General features: G+C 47.3%; 2 protein-coding genes across 5 annotated transcripts in view; one reads left to right on the top strand and one right to left on the bottom strand.

Moving 5' to 3' along the window:
- Positions 1 to 24,929, bottom strand: part of Tg (thyroglobulin) — a 179,404-nt gene that overhangs the window by 25,584 nt on the left and 128,891 nt on the right. The window lies entirely within an intron of this gene.
- Sla (Src like adaptor) overlaps positions 1 to 24,929 on the top strand; it is a 49,208-nt gene that overhangs the window by 6,681 nt on the left and 17,598 nt on the right. The window contains exons 2-4 of one of the 4 annotated variants that reach the window (XM_057792134.1): positions 1,068 to 1,177; positions 10,985 to 11,100; positions 21,866 to 21,963. In XM_057792134.1, coding sequence (XP_057648117.1) covers positions 21,903 to 21,963 — 61 coding nt within the window. In that variant the 5' untranslated portion in view covers positions 1,068 to 1,177; positions 10,985 to 11,100; positions 21,866 to 21,902. Of the gene's footprint in view, positions 1 to 1,067; positions 1,178 to 10,984; positions 11,101 to 21,582; positions 21,636 to 21,752; positions 21,964 to 24,929 lie in introns of those variants that run through there. The other 3 variants (XM_057792135.1, XM_057792136.1, XM_057792133.1) reach the window with 3 other exon arrangements.

Raw genomic sequence — 24,929 nt, 5'->3', positions numbered from 1 at the left:
ACAATGAGCACCCAGGCTTGCATGGGCTATGGCGAGCTCAGCTCAGGGACAGACGACAAATGCAAGAGGCGGGCAGCAGCAAGCTTTGCTCCATCTTTAGTATAATCCACAAATCCTGATTCTAGAGGTTCCAGGCAGTAGGCAGAAGTGAAGCTGTGTACCTCCTGTCTCACAGCTGGGAAGGGACAGACACAAGGTCCATCCCAGGCAGCCACCCAGCGTTCCACACTCTACCAGCCATGCATTAGCAGGTTATCTGTGGCCGTTGGTCCCTGCCTGTCTCCGTGAGAAGGTGGGGCCAACAACACCCACTAGAAAGGCCCTGCCTATAGAAACAGACAGACTGAGGTTTTGGTTTCAGTGTTGCCTGCTGATTTATAAGTTCCCCTGTCTTCTCATGGAAGGGGATCAACAGTTCCAAAGAAGATACAAGACACCCCACACCAGTAATCAGCTCTCAGTGACAGGGAATACTAGTTAGCGTTGGGAATGGCATTAACCATTGGTGGTGTCTCTTCCCATGTGTTATTCCTGCTGGGAGGAAGCAGATATACAACTCCACAGCTCCACTGCACTGCAGCACCTTGAGGAGTACCCTCACCCCCAACTCCCATTGAGTTATGGATTCCAGTGAACTCAACCACTCAGCTACTTAAGAGGAATTGCCTAAGTATATTTTGACTCTGTCTGTTTTTTTATGTAGAGTCTTATGCCTTAAGTCCCTAAGAAGTGGTCAGATCCATAGTTGTTCAAAGTACGGACTGTGCTTAGCAGTCTACACATCAGAGTGACCTCAAGACAAGACCTCTGTGATTGCAATCAGAAAGAAAGCCTAGAATTCTTTTGCATTGAGAACTCCAAGAAGCTGGTGTGGGGCACCTGTATGCCTACAGAGGATAGGCAGGACTTGAGAGGACTGACTTTGATGGGAGAAAATGAGTGTAAGGGGGCACTCCAGGTCCCTGGGGGAGTGGGAAGGATGACAGGTAGGTTGGGAATGTTGAAGACAACACAGCTGTGGTCTCCAGATCTCAGCATCCCTGTAAAGACCTCTCTATGTATTACAGGTGGGATCCAACACACAGAAGGACAAGGATACAGTTGGGCTTTCTAGGACGAGGAGAGGAAACTGCATAGAAGACGCTGAGAAGTAAGGTCAGGAGACAATCACAGCCAGGTGAGAGGCATCACCTTGAGGATGTGAACCCTAGGGTACAGGACATACTTCTACAACTACAGGAAGTTCATGGGGGCTTTTGGACAGATTATTGTTAAGTATTTAGGAATATCACTGCCAACATTTGTCCATGGTCAGGCTGAAGTAGTTTGAGCACACATTAAGCAGGCCCTTGAGCAATGACTGATTGATTATGAGTGCCTCCAGAGTGTAGACTACTGAGGGCAGAGTAGGGAGGTGACTTTTCCATCACTGGCTAGAGCCATATGTTCATCACCATTTTCCTATAGACATGGAGGGCAGAAGTGAACTGGGGCAAAGGAGAGTGTGTAGTTTGACCTCTTTTTTGTTGGAGGAGTTAGGAACAGCTGAGGTGGGAACAGCTGAGGCAGGAGCCCAGCCCAGGCTGTGATCCAGGCATTCTGGATGGAGAGCAGAGCCAGAGTGCAGGTTCCCTGCTCTGTACCCTTCCTTTTCTGGAAATGCATCCAAGATGCCACTGAGTCCTATGGGCATTGGCATCAGAGCATGCTTCTGAGAGACAAGGAGAACCCAGAGACAGACCTGGAAACTTCAGCAAATAGACTTTTAAAATGGCTGCCATCCAAGTCTGTGCTAATGTTCTCTTGCATACCCTTAGCCCCAAGTCATTTCTTTGCTTGGTCCCCGAGCCTGTGAGTTTTCCCAAAGTCTGTAGCACAGTTTTGGCAAATCCTAACATGAGTGATGACAACAGATAATACAACTTTCATCTTGAAACTACACCCTATGGGGTCACAGCTCACTTCTCTTTTCTTCTTCATTGAAATTGCTGGTTCTTGGTTTTAGTTAGCAGAAGCTATAAAACCAGGGTGAGAAGAGCCAAGGTGTGGCTTGCTCTTGCTTAGTATCCTTGGCCTTCTGGATGGGAGGGGTCTACTTTGGCCCTCCTAACAGGAGTTAAGTGCAAGTCACAGCCAAGGGGTGCTTTTTGTAGGTAGAATTTGCAGGTGGCTGATGTGTATGTGTACATAGGTTTGCACACGTGCCCGCACTTACAGGGAAAGTGAAAGGCATTCAGTCTTCACATGCGCTCTCTTAAGAGCTGGGGCTTTTAAATTATTTATGATTTTATCTGGTGATCTTCACAACAACCCTCTACCTATTAGTAACCTTCCCACCTCCCACCCTCCATCTTACAGATGGACAGACCACAGTCCTGGATGAGGAGGTGAGGTATATGAGATCGTGAGGCTGGTAATAACAGCCAAAACTATAAAGCTTTTAGTTTCCCCCACGCTCCACTACTGCCCTCTGAGAACAGCCCCAGCCTAGTGCAACACATCATATCACAAATTTTCATTCTCCACTCATAAGTGGCTGGCTGGTGGCAGTCAATAAGGAAGAGGTTTACGAGGGTGACCAGAGAACAGGGTGGTATGTGCTCTTTCTTCTCCCATGGGGGTTGGGAGTGCCTGATGGAGGCGAGTTTCACACAGGGTTCTGAAAATGAGATGTCACATCTGCAGACTGGGAAGACCTCAGCTACACACATTGTCCACAGGTACACAACAAGTATCCTGTCCTATGTTTACAGCCTCTCTGCATTCTGCACCGTACAGACCCACCAACTATAGAGCCGATTCTCAATATGCTAGAGTGGGCTTAGAAGAGGAACACACACTACTTATTTTGATGCTTTTCTATGTGTGCCCCCACTTCATCCTAGCATTTCTGTAGACATAGGTAGAGTGTCAAAGAGGTTTGATAGCTTGCTGGTACCCAGTAGAAGAGGCTGATATCCAAGGATTCTGATTCCAGTGTGCTTTTCCATGACAATATACTGCCCCAGTAGATGGGAGAATCCAGATTAGATTCATAGACAGTCTGTTCCAACTCTTCACCCCATTACCTGTGCCCCTCCCTGGATTGCAAGGATATTTCAACCTTGCCAGTTCTCCAAACCCTATATCCACTCATAATGAGTCAGTTGTGGAGCTACACCAGCTCCTTACGTTTTCAAGAACAGTGTCACTGTCGCCATGAATTACTATTGTGGATGCAGTTAGAAAAGCATTTAGGTCACATTTAAAAGCTAATTCCATGCTATAGTTTGACTGATCCTGACCAAGGGGACAGCAGTCACTAACACTTGCCACATGAGCAAATCAACAAGTAAACAGTATGGCTAAGGTCCCTGCAGGACGCTTCACATGGAAACAGTGGTGAGATGGAATGTAAGTCTTGAGGAGGAGGGTCTGGGTGGAAGATGGGCTCCAACAGCAAACCTCACATTGGAAGCAGACAGGACTAGTCTGGGACAAACACCTTTTGCTACCTGTCACATGTGCCATGTTTAATTAGCTCCATCACCTTCTGACGGTCAGAAACCATTTAAGGGCACAGTAGTTAATGATGACTGACTTTCCAGGCTTAGGCACACTTGAAAAAATGTCACCTTAATGATAGTCGAGGTGGAGTCTGCGTCTTCATTCTCGAGAGCCAACTGTCTTTTGACCCATTGAATTGCAACCTGTGGTTCCTGTGCCTGTTTGAGCCTGGCTGTCCCCATAGTCTTTTTAGACAGATGGGTTTGGCACTTTCCTGGCAGAGCCCACTTCCTCATCTCATGGTTTGAGCCCAACCGCGACAAGGATGAGGACACTGACAGCCTCCGAGCTCTCCACTCAAACAGATCCTTACTTCAAATACAACCCTGGGTCCTCCTGGAGTCTCTTGCCCCAGTTCTGATGTACTTCTACAAGAAGAACACGCATACTTCTGCAGCTCCATGTTTGGAGTCTATTTCCTATCATGTCCTTCAATCCTGTCTGATGAATGCAAATACAAATTATTGTTATTTTGAAGAGACATAGGAAGACTAGTCAGAAAATGGGCTTTCAGGTTGGGAACTCTTGCAAAATTCTGCTCACAATAGCACTTAGCTTCTTTCCTTGGGTAATAGTTTCCTCATCTGTCAAGTGGATATGTAGCAATGTCACAGGAGAGGCACTGAGGCGTGGAGTATCAGGTCATCAGCCCAAACTCAAGTTCAGCACTCACTGATGAGCTACACAACCTTAGGAAAGCTATTTAAAGTCCCTGGGCTACAGCTTTCTTGGATTTAAGTTACGGGTGAGAAAATACATTCCTTATATATTTGTTAGAAGGAATTTTTTGAGGCAGCATGAAAGAGTTTATATGTAGCAAGTTTCCAGTAAAGAGTACCAATGTTTCCAGATACTCTAAGCAATGTTTTAGAGAGCCCTTGTGAAATCAAATTAAATCACAGATATTACAAGATGGTATAACCCTTTAAACACTCTCCATATAAACTTATTGATACTGAAACTAGAACTTTAAAATGTCAGAATAGACTCCAGCCCACAGGTTTTTAACCTGTGTGTTGCAAACCCCTTTGGGGTTGAATGACCCTCTTTCACAGGGGTCACCTAAGACCATAGGGAAAACACAGATATTTATATCACAGTTCATAACAGTAGCAAAATTACAGTTAAGAAGTAGCAATGAAAATAATCTTATCATTGGGGGTCACCACAGCATGAGGAAATGTATTAAAAGGTCACAGCATTAGGAAGGCTGAACTAGAATTACTGCTCTAGTGGACCAGAGGCCTTTAGGATTTGATTTTCACCTCAGTTGAGGCTATTTCCACAGCCTCCCACTGCTGGTGCAATCAGTCGCGAATCACTGCTTGCTGAGCTGACCCTGCCTGGTGATTTTACACAGTTGGCTCTAACCGGGTGGCAGTGACTTAAATGACATCAACGCCAATCTTGTACTTGCTCTTCCTCTGCCAATAAAATCTTGTCATGAGGAAGTAAGTGGAACATGCAGGCCTGGGAAGGCATCGTGGGAGAGCATGAGGTGGGATTTCAATGAAAGCCACCAAAAAGAGAGCTCATGCTCCTTTTGTGCTGTTCAGAATACCCAGAGGTAGCTGGCCAGTTACTTTGGGGCGGCTGTTCATGAGATGAGGTGATGTGGCGGAGAGGTGACAAGGCTGGGACAGTGGCTTTATCACCAGGCGGGCAGCCAGCTGTTTCCAGATCTCAGTACAGGTCTTTGCTGCTGCTGCTGGGAGCTGCTCTATTATGGGGCTAATTCCAGTAGCTTCGGCACAAAGATGCCCCAGGGAATCCGAATCAGCAGAATATGATTAAGGCCTCAAGGTCTTTTGAGATCTGGGGAAAGGCAGCTTTTCTTTTTTTCTTTTTTTTTTTTTTAACTTGCTTCCTCAATCTCCCACCTCTTCCCCTCCCCATGTGTATCTGCTCGCTCTGGCCACATAGGGTACAGATGCTGTACCACACTGATTGCACGCACCTGTCCCAGGCCTGCAGAGATGGTGTCTGGTCTTACGAGGCACCCTTGAAAAATGTCTTCTGTGGGGTCCAGCAACCCTCAGCACTCCCCCACCCCAATGCCCCTTTTATGGGAAGACATTGTAACAGCTTTGTTCTTCAGCAGAGCTCAGAGGATCTCGGGGCTTTCCCTGAAGACACCAGGATGAGTGAAATGTAAGATTTCAAAGAACATTTTCAAGACTCCTGTTTAGAAACAGTCTATTTCCTCCCTGGTGTCCTTCTCTCTTGAATGGGATACCCAAAGATAACCACTATATCCCTGGATGAAAGTTCCAGAGCATTTAAGTATCAACATCTTTTCAGAAATGCCACTCTTTTCAGTTTCCATGTACATATCAGCTGAGTTACCTATGGAAACAGTTTACGACTAACTATGAATATCCTGAGAGATCACTCTCGGGTTTTGACTGTGGGTGCATGATCAAAAGTGAGGAAGTGACTAGTCAAATGGTAAGGAGATGCTGGAGAAAAGTGGGGAGCTAGGAGGACACCACTACTGGGGTCTGGTTATGCTCTGTTAATAGTAGCAAGCAAGTCAGCAAACCATTTGACCTTGGACAGGGATAGATTATGCTATACAATCTACTCTATACCCTCTGACATTGCTGAGCTGCAGACAGACACCACCATGCCTGCCATCCTGCATCCTGCCTAATGCCACATGGCATCGTCCGTGAGACCCTGATAAGTAGTCACAAAGGGCCCAGGACAATAAGAACAGGAACAATGTGGAAAGAAGAGCACAGAGAGGGGCTTACTCATCAGCCTAGTAGATTTGAGAGGGACAGAGAATGAGTGAAAGAAGCAAGATGACTCTCAGTGGCCAGTACTGACATCATCATCAACTCCAGACAAGACAAAACTGAAGTCGTCCCACAAGAAAAAGGAATTGAGAAAGAGGTACAAAAACACATTCTATGAGCCTGTCAAAGTCTAGCTGGACCGAATTCTCACATATTTTTTTATGAACCCCTAAACACCAGACTTTGGTCAACATTAGTCACCAAAGCCTTTCCAGATGCTTCCTCTGAGGTCCCTGTGCACCAGAGACCCCCACCATGCCAGCCTATTCTGTCCCCTGTTCCACTCAAGGTTAACCCTAAGAAGATGGAGCAAGTGGCAGCCTTGTCTCCCCATAGCTCTGCCCTGTGCTAGCCCACAGAGGCTCTATCACAAGTATTTCAACAGATAAGTGTCTGAGTTGGATCTAAGAAAAATGGCGGCTTGCGAGCTAGCACATCTAGAAGTCAGTAAATTACCTTTACAGGGCTGAGAAGCACACAGGCTCTGGAGCCATATTAGTCGGTTTCATTGAGCAAGGATGGAAGAGCGGGGCTCTAATAAGTCAGGGTACTTGTGCAGCTCTCCTGAGCAGAGGGGGCCATGCGGCGGGGCTTCTGCTTTTTTACTTTAGCTGAGGAGTTGTAGTCCCAGGAAACCTCCTGTAGAGACAGAGCCTGACACATTCAGGTTCCGCTGCAGTGGGTGAATTCAGATCTCCACGCAGATCGCTTCTCTAACTCTAAGCCAAAGCAGGATGCAGCCTGTCTACCCCTACATGGGAAGGGCAGAGTAAGGTGAAATAATGCAAATGGTCTCGTTCCCTAGACACAGTCTCCTTTCTTTATTCATTCAGTGGATACTTGTGGGTCACCTCTTCAGGGCAGGTATAGGGCCACACTGACTCATGGCCTTCAGTGCCCATGTATGAGATCCACTTTAGTCTTTCCAAGAGTCCACAAAAAAGAGAGCCTTGATGATTTAATGCCACATTAGAATATTTATGTATATTTCTTCATGAGCTAGAAGTATTAGCTATTAGGCTCTATGAGAGACTTGGAAATCTGCATAAGGCCATACAGTCCAGCCCTTAGATATCTGGACTCCATCTCTTAATATTGACTTCTACGTTTCAAAATCAACTCCCAGGTGCATCCAAGAGGGAGCTTTTGCCTCTGGGCGGAGGAGCTCTGAGATTTACAGGGATCAGGTGAGCTCTGAGTCACCCAGGAGGATGATATACACCTGCAGGAGGCAGGGTGTCCACAGAAGCAGGAAAGGTATCAAGTGCTTTTGAACTGCGAAACCTAGGTCACTGGTACCTGATTCTTTCTATTTAAGTGTTACTTGCCGGCTCCTGAGGTAGACTTCCCCAACATCCATTATTCTCAATGTTCATGTGGGAAGAAGGGAAACAAAACCTAAACTCCCCAGACTTGGGACCTGCTGATAATCCTATACTCCTGACATGGAACATCAAATTGCCTTACAGCGTATCATTTCCTGAGCCAGAAACCTCCAGGAGAACTAAAGCTGGAGAAACGAGCTTCGAGTTGCTCTAGTTGGGAGGCTGCCAGCTCCAGCTGGGGACTCTGGCAACTGACTCCCGACAAGGCATCTTGTCACCTTAGCAAGGGTAGACCACGCTGTCCCACTTCATGGAGTGATCCTTGGCTCACTCATGGCTGACAGTTTGGTGTCTCCCTGTGGCTGTTTATCTGGGCACTGATAGCTAATTAATTTGTGAAGCCCTCTGGAAATGTGACACAGATGGTCCTGAGTGCCTTTGGGGACCCTAAGTTGTGACCTCTTGAGAGGTTGCTGTCAATTGCCAGTACAGTTCAGCCTGGCTGAGCACACACTTAGCTTGAGACCCCTGGAAGGCTACCTCCTATCTTTAGCTTTTGTGCTGATTCCATGCACTGATGTCCTTGAATGAAAACCCCACTGTAAGGATGAAATCAGGTCTCATCCTGCTAAACCTCAGTGCATTGCAGAGCTAGCCCAGGACTCTTCCGCGTTCTTCTCCAGGCTCCCTCCCTACTTCTGCATTTAGTCTGTAGTTTTTAGCTGGTTCCCCTGGCTAGTTTAGGTTATAAACTCAAGGGCAAGGATGGGCAGATCCATCCATGTCATCTCAATGGAGTCGGCTCTGAGTGGACGTAGACGTTTGCAGTCCTGTCCCACCCAGTGTTCAGCATCAGGATGTGACCCATTCTGTGCTGGGCCTGGGCAACTGGAGGGAACATTTTCCTCTCAGGTGCTCCTTGAGAACAGGGTCTCATTTTACTGGCACACAGTACTGAGTATGCACAGTGCGTGGCAAAACCCAAGTGATACCCAAGGCTGGTGAATGAATGAATCTCAAAACATATGCTTGAAAAAATGACAGGGTTCTTATGCTCAGGCCACCTTTGTGGATTAGAGGAAGGTGGTGGGCACACTTCTGAGGTAGAGGGTGGAAGATGAACCATATAAGGGTACTCAGGGCTCTGTCAGAGCAGAAGGAGTGCCCCTTGAGGCAAATCACCATGGTTTTCCTCCGCAGGACCTCTGCTCTCCCACAGACCTTGACCCTACAGGGTCTGAGGTCAGAATCGGGTGCACTCTATCCAGTACCTATCTCCCTCTGTCACCCATGTGCCCCAGGTTCCCAATGTCACAGCAGTAGTTTCTTCAGTGTAAACCCTTCACCCTAGCTTCTTCTGGGGCTATCTTATCCCTGAAATAATGAATCAATGACCATCCTTCTGACACACACACACACACACACACCTTGTCCCTAACCACCACCACCTGTGGACACTGTCCCGGTGCCCACCATGTCTTCTTTAGAGCAGTCTTGCAACTGTGCAATTGTGGCCTGCCCTCCAGGTCTCTGTCTGATGGCTCTGATAAGGGCCACATCATGGCTGAATCCAAGTGGCTGGATGGCACTCTGATCAACCACATTAACTGAAGGGATGCCGGCACCAGGAGTGCATTAATTCAAGCCTGAGGGTTTCCCAATAGGTGCAGAAAAGCTGTCCCCTCACTCCTGCCTTCAGAGTGTCCCTCCCTTTAAAGCTCTGACACACCTCGGTGTGCATGTGGGGGAAAGCCCCACTTCAGCTGATTCCACTTGCTTGCTCTTCCCCACTTCGGCCACTTCCACCAAGTTCTTACACCATCTGCTTGCACCTTCCCAGCATGCCCTGCACAGAGCTGGCTTTGCACAAGCCAGCTGAGTCTGTCTAGTACACAGCACTGCTAAATTTAGATACTGCCCCACTGTTTGTAATTTATCTTTGTAAAGGACACCCAGCGAGGTTTCTAAATGACTATCTTGAGTTTCTACCTTGGTCTTAGTTGGGTGGGGTCCTTGAGACACATGCCCCGGACTTTACTCTGGCTCTGTAGGGACCAATTGCAGACTGAGGGATATCACTAAATTCTCTGAGGGGTTTTCCACTTTGGGAATGGGAATGGCAGAAAGCAGCTTGTAGGAGGGTCCTCCTGGCACTGCTGGCTGCCATTTTCTGATCAGAAACATGCTTCCCTCTTGCCTAGTAGCATGCCCACAGGTTTCCTTGTCACAGACTCACACACTATGAAATCATATATACTGTACCTATAACAATATGTTATTTAAAGTCACATGTATATTCTATTTCCAAACCATGGGGAATATTGAAAGAGCAATGGACCCACGTCCCCTGTCATTTGAGTCCTCATGGAAGTTGCCTCACTCCTCTCCTCTCCCTGCCTCCCCCCCCAGTGTATTTGTTTAGCAAACTATTTCAGAATGATCCTTTCCACCAAGTATGTCAGCACACAGGTGTTCCCTAGGAACTAGAACCTCCTTCCACAAAACTAATATCCTTGCCTCCTAGAGTACTGAGCTCCTTGTGCGTCATCTGTGTTCCCATCACAGGTTGGGAACACGGAGGCCTCCAGTGGTTAAAACAACTTGTTCAAGGCAACACAGTTGCTTCTAGTTCTTTCTCCTTGAATCTGGGATCCCCCGGGGATCTCACCTTGCTCCCACCTGCCACCACTCCCTTCTCTGGGTTAAGCTCTATCACAAGGGCTTTTCAATTCTTCTGGTAGCACCACAGCAGAGGTGGGTTTTGTGCCCAGGGATGCTGCTGGCCAGTTCTGCTATGCTCAGGGGAAGTTGTCTTCTGTCGTAGGTCTCTGACAGCTGAAACCTGCCTATCGCAGAGCTGCAGCTCCAGGGACTGTTCTGGCTACCTTCTGTAGCAAGAGAACTGTAAAAATGAAAGAAAACTCTGGAAGGGAAGGCAGCAGTGAGCTATCCTCAGCCTCCTTGGGCCCAGTGAGCTCTGGGGACATGCACAGGCAAATTCACAGCCCCATCTGCCTTTTAATTAGAACGAGAGAGGGAAAAAGTGAGTTTCTGTAAGCCCTGGCAATTTACAATCAAGCTGGCTATATTCTCAAGTGCTTTGTAAAGGAATTAATAAGGCCCTTCTCTTCCCCATCGCCGTCCTTGCAGTGAGAAGTCTGCTCTGTGGGTTAGTGAAAACAGGAACCTGCCCTCCTGCCAGCCCTGTGCCTTTGCCTTCCTTGTTTCAGCAGAGGAAGTGTGCGGCCCTTTAGCAACTACAACTCTGCAGCCCGCTTGATAACATGGGCTGTGCCTGTGTTCCCTTTCCAGTCTGTGTGGCCCATTCCGCCTGGAGCAACCGCGGTTGATGGAGAGCTGATGACCCCGTGCCTGGTGGCCCTCTGCTGCCAACTCCCAGAAGAGGCCATGTTCGGCGGTATCTGAAGGTATTTAGGGAACCTTGGCTGGGACAGGGAGGGGAGAGACTTTAGGAGCTCTCTGGAGTGTAATTGTTAGGGCTGGGCTTCTGGGAGCCGGAGAAGAACCTCTGAAACTGAGCAGGGGAATGCCCTGGTGAAGTCCTACCTCCTAGCACCGTGACTGTCCCAAAGATGCTCAACAGCTAAATATGAAAGAGGGAGTACTGTGGCAGGCTGGTGGGCAGCCCATTGTCCTGCCAGGAGACAGTTTAACTTAAGAAACAGCTAGGATGTGACAGCTGTGTTTTCCTGAGCAAGTCATCATGGGCAAGTCATTTAGACCACTATAGATCTCTATGTTCTCATTTGGAATAGAAACAGTGTTGCCTGGATTACACAGATGTTGGTGGGATGAGTGGATGTAGCATACACAAGGTGCCCATGTAGGTCCAGACACACAGTAGGTGCTCGGTGAGGGCTCTCAGCCAGCCTCTGTGTCTAAAGGTACAGAGGTCCTTGAGTGACAGTAGTAGGGCCCTGTGGAGGCTGGTGGCTAGGATCTTCCTGGGAAAAGCGGCACAGACGATCGACAATTATCTAAGTAGGAAGTAGGCAGATAGGAGAGGAAGAGCTAAAGAGGTCAACATGCAAAGCATTTAAATTTCAAAATCATAAAATGATATAAATGAAAGAAATGTGGAAAACACAGAATTTCCTAAGAAATGTGGCATGCTGCCTGTTAACTGGGTGCCTGTATGTTGGGAGAAACTGGCATCAGAGAAAAGTCTGGGCTGAAGCCTCAGAGTGGTCTGCCTAGGGGACCTGCGCAGGTCTATGGGCTGGAGACTCAGAGTGGCCTGCCTCGACTTGTGTATGGGATATGAACAGATGTTTGCCGTGCAGAGTGACCAGGGAAGATAGAATAAGTTCCTTTCATCCAGTCTTCAGAACACTGTAAGTATCCAGTTGTTATTTGCTTTTGACTGGGGAGAAGATCAGGCTCAGAGAGTTTAACTGACTTATTCAGTCATCCAGCTGGTAGGGAAATATAAACAGCTAGGAGCTCTAAGGGCCCAGAGAGGGGAAGGAAGAGCCTTGGAGAGTGTGAAGGACAAAGGTCTTTGTTGACAGCAGTGCTTTAGTGTTAGGGGGCACACATCCTGTAGTTTGCAGATTGTTGTTCTGAGGGCTGATAGAAGATGCTAAGTTTCAAGTCTATTCAACTGAGCTGTGCTAAGGTGAGAGGGATGAGCGTACTGGCAACTTCTGCTGTGACTGATATTTTCCAGTTAACGGATGCTATGCAAAATGATTAAAACACTTTAGTAGTATAATAATAGCCTGTGGATAGACATACTGAAATCTACTTAGACATTGGATTTTTAAACAGTTTTAGGACAAGAGTACCCAGGGAGGCATTTCAGGTCTGCCACAAAGTACTGTGGGATTCTGGGCAAATTCCTTTGTCTCTCTGAATGTCTGCTTTATTTATTTATTTATTTATTTATTTATTTATTTATTTATTATCAGAAGAAGCCTAACTTCTGTGGTGTTTGTAAGAAGTGTATGCTATGTGTAACATGCCGGAGATGCTAAGCACCCAACCATGGCTGTTAATGCTATTCCTGAGCCAGGCAAAATCTGCCTAATCCCACAGGCAGTGTGGATTGCTATCAGTGTTAAGTACAGTGGTGTCAAACTGCAAAGCCAAGACATGGAACTCCCTTTCTTTTCTGAAGACAGATTTCTGCTATTGTTCCACTAGACAGAAAGAAACCTCATTAGTGGGAGGGCCATCTCAGTAAACTGAACCTGCTCCTACAAGAGAGAAATCTCTTTCTTTTCAGGGTGGGAAACCGGGAATGGCAAAGTGTACTTCTTAAACCCAGAAATGACTCTTTTCAGACCACCTACATCTATCTCCTGCGTTCATAGTGATGGGTTGGTAGTAATGACTTGTTTCTTACTAATCAAGAGCCTGTTTACCACAGTTTGCCATGGGCTCAGACTGAAAATTCTCATTAAGAATCCTTAGCAAATCAGAGCAAACCATTGTTAATCACATGAGGAATGGGCATATGAGTTCTTCTAGTAATGTCTCTGTATGTCCATCCCATCATCTACGCACTCACCATCCATCCATCCTTCCATCCAATCATCTATCATTTATCCATCCATCTACCCATATGCCCACCCACTTACCCAAACATCAGCCTATTTATCCATCCATCCTTCCATCCAACTATATATCCATCCAGCTACCCATCTACCTACCTATACATCCATCCATCCATCCACCAGTCCCATCCATCCATCCATCCATCCATCCATCCATCCATCCATCCACCAGTCCATCCATCTAGTCACCCTACTTCCATCTATGTGTCTGTTCCTTCAGTGCATATACACTGGAGTTATACCATGTGACTGACTTCCTTCCTCTCGCAATCTACCCAAGCTTCTGAAAAGAAATTAAGTACATCACATCCCAACCACTTCCTCCTATCCCAGAGCCATTCAGGAAGGACCTTATTTGAGTACAGTAACTCCAGCTACAGCTATACGTGAGGCCTCAGGAGTAGTGTACCTTACTTCTGTTGTCAGATAGCTTTGTGGGGTCTCACTTCTCTTGACAGACAACCTGGGGTCATGCTAGACATCATCTTCATTTATTACATCTAATTACTGTGGATATATTAGGTACTAGACACATGCACATCATGCTTTTATTTTCCATTGAGAATACTTGTATCTAGCCTTAGAAAGTTGACCTGGGATGACATGACACTCTTGATTGGTAACTCTGCCATTTCCTAATGCTCAAGGGTATCAGAGGTGTCAGCCAGCTCTGGAGGCAGAGGTCTGGGTTCACATCCTTTCTTTACTACTGTTGAGTAATTTCTCTGGCCTCTGTTTCCTGAGTAATGCCGAAACTGAGTAGAATATCACATGCTCCATGGAGTTGTGGAGGTCCAGGGAGGGGTATTTTGAATAAAGTGACATCAGAAGTCCTCAACATATGTCCACCCATGCCCATGGCTCTTGTTGGTGTGAATTAGGCCTCTGGGACTCATGAGCCCCAGTCTGCGATGAGCATAGTATGTTCTCCATCTGGTCAGCCTACTCTTTGATGAAGCAGCAGATGGATGCCCAAGGAAGGATAGTAACTTGCCCATCGCGCACTCGAGCTGGCCCAGTATGGGTGCTAAAGATGTGCAAAAAGTATATTTAATGTGTGTAAAGCAAAACTTAGGGAAATGTGTCTAACTCAACTTCATGACAGGATTGCAATCACCCTCCACACGATTTCACAACAGGATCGACAACACCCTGAATCCAAGAACCAACTTTCTGACTAGGCACTGTGCAGTAGGCATGGGCCTCCAGTGATCAGACACAGTAGACCCAGCCAACTACAGGTTTCTGTATCTCCTACCAGGGTATCTCAAGCAAGCCCAGCTCACAAAGCACTTGCAATTAGCAGGACAATGCTCTTTTGCTGGGGTCAACATGACAGAAGGAGGTAGAGCTAGGAATGAGAAAAAGTAAGCATTAAAATTGACCCCTTCCCTGAATGAGCTGCGTGGTAACTTAAGATCTCTGAGACTCAGACTTCTCGTTTGTAAGTTGAGCTCTCTGGACATCAAATGAGTCAGAGTATTTTAAGCATAAAGGAGGCCTTCCTCACAGTGGCTGCTCAAGGACTTCAGTGCCTCCTTTCCTGTGAAAACTAAGGAGGATGTCTGCGGGTGGTAAGGATTCCACACAAACTGGCAGGAGGAAGATGGGTTGATTCGTTTTGGGAATAGAAACCGTCTAGCCAATAAGGAAATCAATATGGCGCTTCCTCAAAAATCTAAAAGTAGAACCACAACACGGCTCAGCTAACCCACTCCTGAGCATGGAGTCAAAGGCTCCAAGTTCGCAAACAACACGGGGAACTGAATATCTGTGTTTACTGCAGGAATATGCACAGTGGCCATGATAAGGAAACAGTCTAGACATTAATCAACAGGACAGTGAAGAACACGTGCTTCTTCTTTATCCATCCATCCATCCATCCATAGCCAACAGTTTTATCCAGCTATAACGAAGCCTGAAATTAGGCTATTTTTAGGAAAATGGAACTTGAGATCAGCATATTAAATAAAATAAGCCAGACTCAGAAAAACAAATATTACATTTTCTCCCTTATATTAAACCTTAATCTCTCTCTCTCTTTCTCTCTCTCTCAAACACAGACACACACCTCACATGTGTACACCCACACACATATGTAACATATATGCAGGTAGTGAAGGACAATAATTGGGAAAAGGAAAGGGGCTAATGACACTGGAAAGGGTCAGGAGAGAGTAAAGGGGTAAATATGGTCAAAGCACATGATATCCTTGAATGGATGCCATATGAACCAATCACATGCTATAATAAATATACTCTAATGAACTTTTTGTCAGCTTATAGGCGGTTGATTTCAACTTTCCAGAATCAGTTAGTACTGCTGGGAGGCCGATAGGGCCTACACATCCAGAGATGTAAAGCAGGAAACCAGTAATAGGTCATGACATGACATTTTCACCACAAACGTTGTCAAACACTGCAAACTGGAGATTTTCTCAGCACTGATTGCTCAGTGATGGCCAGGTCACTGCAAGTGGCTCTGTTGGGTACACTGTGGCTTTCTTTTTATCTACTTCTGATCTCCTTGAGGACTGTGCTCTGGGTTTGTGAGGGGGAAGAGACGGTACAGAAATCAACAAGCAATGGACAGTCATGGCCCCAATAACTTAAAATCAGAATTCAGCTCACAGCAGTGGCCAGAGTGTTCCTTCAACTGTAACAATTACCCTGGGTCTTGTGGGAGGGCAGCTGCCCTAATGCTACTGGACCTGAGAACCTTGCCAAGTTGAGTAGTAGGGAAGAGACCATCAACTATGTATGTTGCCTTGGGCAGTACCCAGATTTCTATCTCGCTGATACGGTTGTGAGTCATGTTGGTGACTCATGTATATGAATGAAAAGCAAAAGGAACTTTTGCTGGGAATGATGAAATCATGAAGAAATCACAGCCTTACTAGTTTGGGGGCCCAGATTCCTGTGCACATTGTAGCATCTCCCTGGGAGTCCCTCCCAGCCTCCTCCTCCTCCTCCATTTCCCAAGGCCATATCTGAGCTAAGAAGCAACTTGACTTGGTCTGCTTTGTATACTGAGCTCCTGGGGAAACTTCCTTCAAAATAATACATTCAGACCAACAGTTTTAAACCATCTTAGACTAGGCATTTTCTAATCCTTTCTACACTATAAAGCAATGCTCTGTCTATAAAATTTATGTTCATGCAATCAAGTTACAAAAATAAAGGTTTCATAACAGTTTAGGTAAGTTTCTACCACATTCATTGGTATCCTTGGCCGCCTGCCACCCATGGGTGTGGATTGACTTATCTGGCAGAACCCTAAGTCATTCTCCCATCAAGCTTTTCATACTCTGTCTGTGAGTCAGATATAGGATGGCTGGATCAGCAAGTACCCCGGCTGTGTAGGTACCAACATTACTTGGTACCCTAGGAGATGGAGGCAGTGGCCCAGACCTCTTTGTGCTGCAAACAGGAATGGGCAGCAGGACAGAGCAGTGGGCAAGGAATGGAGGGGACACAGGGCAGGCTGCAGTGGCAGCCTCCTACACTTAATCAAGGAGAAACACCTCCAATTGAGGCCAGAATGTGGTGTGGTACCCCAGGAAATCCTGCCAGGTTCTCAGTGGAGCCTGGCATTAAGCCCCCATTACAGCTTTTATTTTCCCTGAAGCGAAGTATCAGACTGTCAGCCATCACTGAACAAGTTTCAAGCAGACATGGAAATACAGGAGCCAGTCATGCCTTGGGGGTAGGGCTAGGGTAGATGAAGCGACACAACCTAGAAAGGGCAAGTGATTTATTTGCTCAGCTGGCACAGTGAGTGATTTAATGACTGGTACTACAAAAGGACCTGCCGTGGGTACATTTGGGCTACTATTTACCAAACACACCTCAGCTTTACTTACACATAGCAATTTAATTCCCCAAGCAAACCCATGGGGCATACATTTGTATCTTAAATGGGCAGAAAAGAACAGAATGTAGAGAGCCAGGAAGGGTGAAGAAAGTGGCTTGAGGACACACAGTCAGTAAGCAGGGAGTGGAGACATGACACACAGCCAGTAAATGGGTAGTGGAGACATGACACACAGTCAGTAAACGGGTAGTGGAGACATGACACACAGCCAGTAAACGGGTAGTGGAGACATGACACACAGCCAGTAAGCGGGTAGTGGAGACATGAACTAGCAATGCTAACCCAGCTCTGCAGACCCTCCTGCGGAGCTCTCTCTGTCTTGCCCAGCTTTGAGGCACAAAACCAATCCATGCACATAAAATGAGTATGGAGACTACAGAGATGTGCACCCCAGAAGCTCACACATTCACCTGTGATAGCACCCACACCCAGAGAGAGCCCTTGGAAACTCCTGGGGAAGTTTTGCGGGCTACTTTGATATATTAGGGCATGCGCATGTTGTCACATTTTCGTGCAGTTGATCACAGTGGTGAATGCCTGTCACCCTAGCATGTCAGAGGCTCAGGCAAAGGACCCAGTGTTCTAGGCCAGCTTGAGCTATGTTGCAAGACCATAAATATGCATCATACATTCATTACATATTTATGGTCATAGGTAATTTTTTACATGTTACCTCAGCATGGTCACCAGTTTCTCTTCCATTCTGACCTAGCGTGCCACAGTTCTGAGTGTTGGCAAGTCTAGGATCTACTTCACACCCCTGCCCCCCACTTGAAATAGCAGCAAGCCTTCATGAATGTTGCCTTCCCACAGTGTGTTGCCAGGCCTAGGCTTCCAGGCATGGCTGTGTTTTCTCTAACAGGCCCCTTGGCCTTCCTGTCCCTCAGACCCCCTCAGAGTTTATGACTGCCAAGTTTTGTTCGGGTGACTTTGAAGAATCCCTTTGCTGTCATCTTCTCAGACTAGGAGGGAGGATAAGAGGATAGGGCAAGTCTCCAGAGGTGGGGAGAGTGTGGGCTTTGGAGCCAGGGAGCCTGTTTTGACCTCTGCATCACCTCTGCCTAGTTCTGAAACCTCAGTCCACAGCTTGTTTGGACTGAGTGCATAGTCAGTAGTTACAGTGCTTAGCCCCATGCAGCACAGAGCAAAACTGATCTGCTTGGTGGCTCTTTCATGTATCACTGTTGTGATCAGAGGTGACATGTCAAGTGGACACCGAAGCTCCCGACTAGCAGTCTCTGGATCCCAGATCTTGCAAGACGGTTACCAGAACAGTTTTTAGGTGTCGCGTTGTAGAAGATGTCTTCCTTCAAAGGGAAGGCTGGCCTCTCAGGGTTTATATTCATGCCTGCTGTGGTGAAGGCTGGCTCCTATGTGCCCCCCAGAGTGAACTCTGCTTTGCCCCTGGTTGATTTTCCAATGTTCTCTTTTTTTGATGGTCTGAAAATTGCACAGCTAACCTTCCTTTCCACAGGCAGACAAGGGCGGTAAGTGTGCTGTGTAGGAAAGACACCTGGTTCTCTTGTGGGATGCCATCAGAGCGGAAGGCTTGGGAGCTGCAGACCCCTTGTCCTGATGCAGACGCACAGTGGAGGGGGCTGGGGGCGGAGCAGAGAAGGGCTGCTGGAAACATAGACAGCCCTGCCTCCTGGACCACTCAGTGGGCAGACATGCACCGTCCGGTGTCCCCTAGAGGACAGACAGCAGCATGATTGCACAGAGGGCATGCTGCCTGTAGTCAAGAATGATGGGGTTTTTATACTGGAACCCGAGGCAGTTGGGCCAACCTCTGACCTTTTTACCCTCTTAGGATAAAAAAGTAGGGTCTGCTCCCAGAGATGCTGGTATGAAGGCAGCTTGGCACCTGCTGCCTATCTTCCCTCCATCCCAAATATATAAAGACAGAATTCATACTCTCCCCAGTGGGATTTTGTAAAAATGATGATGGCTCTTTTCTCTTATTACTAATCTTCCAAAATCCATGGAGTCTTGATTGCTAGAATGAAGTGGGGTAAAAAGGCTCCCTGTCTGGAGAGTCGCTCTCCTACTCCTCCAATTTTTCAGAAGTGGAAACCGAGGCTAAAGGCCACACAGAAAAATAGCTTTAGCTCTAGGAACGGAGGCAGAAGAATGCGACAGTGTGATGAGCCCCTGCCGTCCTTCCACCTGGACCTGGAGGTGGAGACACTCCTCCGAGAAGGGGAAGGAGGTCAGGGAGAGGCGGGACCAGCGTTAATTAACTCAGCTCTCTTCTGCCCTTTTCTTATTGTTCATAGAAGCAATTAGTCTCCTGCACCTTCTCTAGCCACTGCAGAAAACTGTCACAGATTAAATCAAATTGTTCAGTTATTTCTTCAGGGAGGCCCCAGCTCCCCTGCTTCTGGGCATTGCCACTCTTCTCAAATAAAAGCCTTCACGTGGTGATTTAACCCCTTCCTGAAGCTCTGTGAGGCGTTAGACTATGCTATAGCGCTGTTGAGGTAACAGGCTCAAAGGTCCAAGAGGCTCTTCGGTCCTTTTGTCAGGAGAAAGAAAGAGAAGATAGCATGTCAGAACCTAGGAAGCAAGGTAAGAGCAGAAGGCCAGGGCCTAGGGAGGGCCAGCTCATCCTGTGCCTTCATCAGCTAATGTCTTTGGATTTGTCTCTTTCGTACATCTCGGGTTTCCTCTATGAAAAAAAAAAAGTAAACTTCCAATGTCCCTTTTTTCCTCCTCCCATCCTCCCTTTCTCTTCTTCTCCTCTCTCCCTCCATCTTTCCCTCCCTCCTTCCTTTCTTCTCTCCTTCTCTCTCCAAAGTTTAGGAACATAGGCTCCTCAAACAGCTTGCAAACACTTGAGAAGAACTGGCAAGGGTTTGAATGAGAGCACATGTGCTGTGTCTGGCCAGCAGGTCCTGTCTTTCAGAGGCCCCTGGCTCAGGCCTGGGTGTGGGTTAGAAGTCCCAGAACTGTCCACTGCACTGGACAGTTAAGAAGAGGGGTTAAGTCATCACCCATCCTGTATTTAAGAAACATTTTATGGAGTACTGTCATCCAGTCACTATTCATTCATATAAACGCTGAGAACACAGGACTCTTAAAATAAAAGCTTCCCTTTTGTTCTCCTTGCTTCTGAATAGCTGAGGGATTCCACCGCCTGTCTCCTTTCCTACAGAAAGGAGTATGAAGTAGTGCAGACCTCCCTCTGCCTCCTCCGGAGGGGTTGCTCTCCGAGCATAGCTTTTTCTAGAACTTGTGCACACAGGACAAGCTTAGCAGTGGCTCAAAAACCATGTGCACTCGGTCGAAGCTGTACTTCAAATTTTGAATGCTGATGTTTTTGTTTTTCCAGGCTCTGTATTCCAATCTTCTCTCTTAATGATGTGCAGCAGGATGGAGTCAAGGTCGCCTTTGGGGCAACACCCTATCCCTACATGGTGCTATGTTATTGTGTTTCACACAGTAGGTTGGGTGCACAAATAAAACTTTGACCTGTGATATCCTCAGCATATGAGGGGCTTCTGAGGAGCTGGCCCTGTGGCTAGAGATTGACTTCACACACAGCATAAGGATAAGTAAGATCTGAAGCCAGGGTCTAGGGAGTGTAGACTGGTTCAAACTCACGAGGTCTTGACCCAAGCTGTGTACTCAGAACAAGCAGAATATATTTTCCCATTGGACTATGTGCTTCTTGTCCTCCTCCACACTGGCTAGTCTCTTCCCTTTGTCCCCTGAAACAGGAACCACTCTGTCCCTATTTGTGACCACCTTCCCTGTGCTTCCCTGAGACTCTCTTCTCTCTTCAAAATACTTGTGCAAAATCTCTGGATTCGAATGCTTGTTAACGTGATGCTCGCCGGTCAGGCCACGTGCTGTGTTTCACCAGCTTCATCTCACTTAGTTTTGTGGCAGCAAACCCAAAGCCACCCTGCCTGTAGTCCCCAACAGCAGGCAAAAAAAAAAAAAAAAAAAAAAAAATGTCAACAATTTGCCAGAGGTTATCTGTTCGTAAGGGAGAACTACAGCATTGTAGTTTGTGTGGGGATCCCAGAGAGCCCATCCTGAGGTAACCCAGACAGCTGCTCCTTTCCCTGTATATGAACTTGAGTCAATTATTTTCCCCTTTAGAGTCTGTTCCTTTAAGGGCACGGGGCTTTGCCATGATCAAGGTTACAGTAGAGGTGAATGAGTTCTGTAGCATGGAGAACATACACCAACCAAGTAAAGGGTGCGGTCACAAAGCTGGCCTGTGCTGCTCTTCGTTAACACAGGTGTGGAAATTCAAACAGTCAAGGAAGAGTCAGATCCAGAGGCCCCCAGCCTGACCTGGCCCTGCCCCTTCAGGCTGTGAAGGCTTTCAGCTCTTAAGTGTTTTGTGCCTGAATTCCTGGGCCTTGAGAACTGTTGGCTATAGTCTGAGTGATCACAACTTCTTCAGGGCTCTCTAAAACACTGCTCAACTTCTCCAGCACCCCCTGCTCTGCTCAGCAACAGCGTGGAGGAATGGAAACTTTTGCCACCAACAGCCCTTGTGAGCAACTTCCTTCTCTGTGGTTTTTCTCTGTCATTCCCTTGATAAAAGAATTGAGCTGTGCCTCTGTAACCAACACTCATGCACCGCATCTTGACATAAAAAAACAGCCGCCTTTCAAGGAGCGTGCTGCCTGAGAAATGATGCACCATGCGCTCTGAACTAGGTCACTCTCCACTCAGGGAGCTCTGGGTGCGCTTCATGCTACGTGTGTGTCTCTTGTACCGCAGGTTTCAAGTACCTTCCACAGCCCCAGGCAAGAGAAAGATGGGGAACAGCCTGAAATCCACACCTCCACCTTTGGAGAGGCCATTACCTGGCACCGAGGGTAAGTCTGACTTCTCTGGAGATGTGTTTAGCTTGGTCCTACAGTGATCAACGGGAAAGCCTGGACAGTGGTAGACAACGGTGCTTGTTGAAACTGTGCCGTGGGGACTGGCGCTCAGTCCCTCACTTTGTGGCTCAAATTTTTAATGACAAACATCTGAAAGGGTCAGACACTTGGCGGTTTGAAAGTGTTGTCATTTTGAGAGAGAACCCTGAGATCAGTGAGTTCTGTCCTTTTATTTTACGGTCGGCAAAACCTAGCCTCACAAAGGCAACCCAGGTCGTATCATTAACTGCTCCCAGAGGCCCACCCCAAGACCATCTGATTCTGAAAGCTAGACTTTTGGTCATCATGCTTTGCCCATCCATGATAAATCCTACTCTCCATACATACACCTAGGTACACAGTCTTGGGGAGCTGTGTGGTCAGGGCCCCTTTACTAATCTAGACACAGTCTCTAGGGCATCCTGCTGAAGATAAAGAAATCTCCTGTCTAACAAAGGCTGCAATAGACCAGAATTCTAGAGAAGCAGCTGGGGCTGTGGGTTAATCAGGGTGGCCAAGCTCAGCTATGTGTTAACAAGTATGGTTGCGCCAGACTTCCAGAGATTCAAAGAGTCCTTCAACAACTGGTCGCAGGGTAGAGGGGACAAGTGTGAGCAGAGGGCAAGGCATCATCGGCGTTTGAGGGTCAACTATGTGGCCTATCTAACACCCTCATCTTTTTTTCTGAAAAGTTTTAGTCAGGTCAGTGAAAAGGGCTGTGTGGAGGAAGAGCTCCCTGTAGGGAGTCAGAAGGGTGGTAGCCAACCGTATTTGCAGGGTGGCTCCAGGGTACCACAGGACATTCTTCCTCCCCCCTCAAATCATCACACTCAAGATCTTATTCGTCTCCTAGAAGAGATGACAGTGTCTCTCCCTGCGCCCTGTAACACCGAGTTCATAAAGCTCAGCTAACCATCCTGCTTGCCAAAAGAGGACTTCATAAAAGCAGGAGTTGCCCTGTTGCTGGTAGCTCTTTCCATGACACCTGTGGGCCCTTAACAAAGGAGCGGGTTACTTTCTCCACACAGAGCAGACAAACTGCTCACCCTTCGGAGCCCAGCTATGAACAAGGTTAGAGCCTGCGCCTGTACCCTTTCAAGTCAAATGCAGGGGCACTCCTAGGGACTTTTGATTTTTAACCCTAATACTTCCCTTTCTAAATGAGAAAGCAGCAAGATTGCTCACAGGCCTGCAAGGTAAGGTGAACAGAGTGTGTGTTGTCTGCCTGCCACATGCAGTTCAGGATGGGCTGTCCCAGGCAGAGTGGCCCAATCTGCCTCCTTCCTACCCTCCCCAAACTAACTCTTTTCTAACCAACTCCTGGCTGGAAAAGCACCAGAGAATGGGTAAAATAATGTCACTTCCTCCAAATCCATTGCTGAGTTGCCGCTTCTCAGACTGGGGCAGAAGGGCCTGTATGCTTGAGCAAGCCTCATGAAAACATCGACCTCCAAAGGCTTGCCCATTTGCCTTTTTTAAAAATGCAAATTGCTATGGAGTAATTTTCTTTTTCTTTTTTTTTTTTTTTCCATTTGTGGGCTGGAGGTCACCCCTAAGAGGGGGACTTAGGGGTCTCCCCTCTGGCTGCTGGTTAGGAGAATTCCCCAGGCCTGTAGCAGGCTCTAATCCAGATAGTCACATCCAGCATTTGACAAGCTGCTTTGATGCCCCACCCTGAAAACTTCCTCTGTTGTCAGGCCTGACTTGGTTTTCTCTTTCTTCATGTACCTATTTGAATAAGGGAGAAGGCGCCAGGGCGCTGCTGTTCTAATAGGTTTAATAGGTTCCCATCAGGCAGTGCCTGAATTGCTGATGCTTCAGGCCAGCTTGCGGCTATAGCTTCCTCTCTTGGCCTGGGTAACAAAGAGCTCAGGGCAGGAAAGCTCCTGGTTCTGCCCTAGGGAGCTCAAGACAAAAGAATTCTCCTGGCCTTTGGAAGCTCCTCCTTTCAGTATGTCAGGACAGTGAAGGCCTGGGCAGTGAAGGCCTGGGCATATGGCTTTATAATTTGTTTTCTGCTCAACTAAGCTTTCTGGAATATTCTTCATCAGTGTGATTCCTAGGGACTAATGTCACAAGGAGATGGTTAGATTCGGTAGGAATAATGCACATTTCAGAGGCAAAAGATCCTTTGGAGTCCCAAATGGTGTCCTTTAGAAACTCTTTTGACCTTGGGGAACTACCCCAGCCTTTCATCAGGGACTTTGCTAAGATCCCTTACCACCATAATAGAACAAAGAAAGAACAATGACCTAGTAGTGAGGGTGGGAACACGTTAAGCTCCACGTGAGGTCAGCTACTTCAGTGGGCTGTATCTATGTGGACATCCCTCAAGGGTGGACTTCCCTCCAAATGTGGACATCCCTCAAGTGTGAGCATCTCTCAAGTGTAAAAGCAGTGGAACTGGAAACCCCAGGAGCTTTCTCACAGTATTGCAAATAGTGAAATTTCCCAGACCATGCAAACTTCAGATACCTCCCCTGGGCCATATTCATACAGCACAGAGTTAATTAAAATCCGGGCGGGGGGACCTCCCAGGATGTTGGGGGAAATACATATTTCCACCCACTAAAGACAACTTAGTGATTCTGCTGTGATAATCCCCTCCCCCCAGTTTCTTCCTTCCACACCACTGTGACCTATAGTGACACCTCATGTCAGAGTCGTCCACACAAACCAGCTGTGCTCAGATCCCATCCCACAGTGCCAGGATGGGAATCACACCCATCCCACATGCATTGACATTACTGATACTCATGAAGAAATAGCTGATTGAGGCAAGGGGGGCAGGGAAGAAGGAAACAGAAACCTCAAGATCCAGCAGAAATGATGGTGAGTGGAAGGTGGCGAGGAACAGCAAGCTGTATTTCCTACCAGGCCCAGGTAGGTTTTAAGTCTCTAAGACTGGCAGATCCAGGATA

The sequence above is a fragment of the Chionomys nivalis genome, chromosome 17 (genome assembly GCF_950005125.1).
Source record: "Chionomys nivalis chromosome 17, mChiNiv1.1, whole genome shotgun sequence".
Lineage (NCBI taxonomy): Eukaryota > Metazoa > Chordata > Mammalia > Rodentia > Cricetidae > Chionomys > Chionomys nivalis.
Note: the sequence above shows the minus strand (reverse complement) of the source record. Positions and strands in the feature narration are given on the sequence as shown.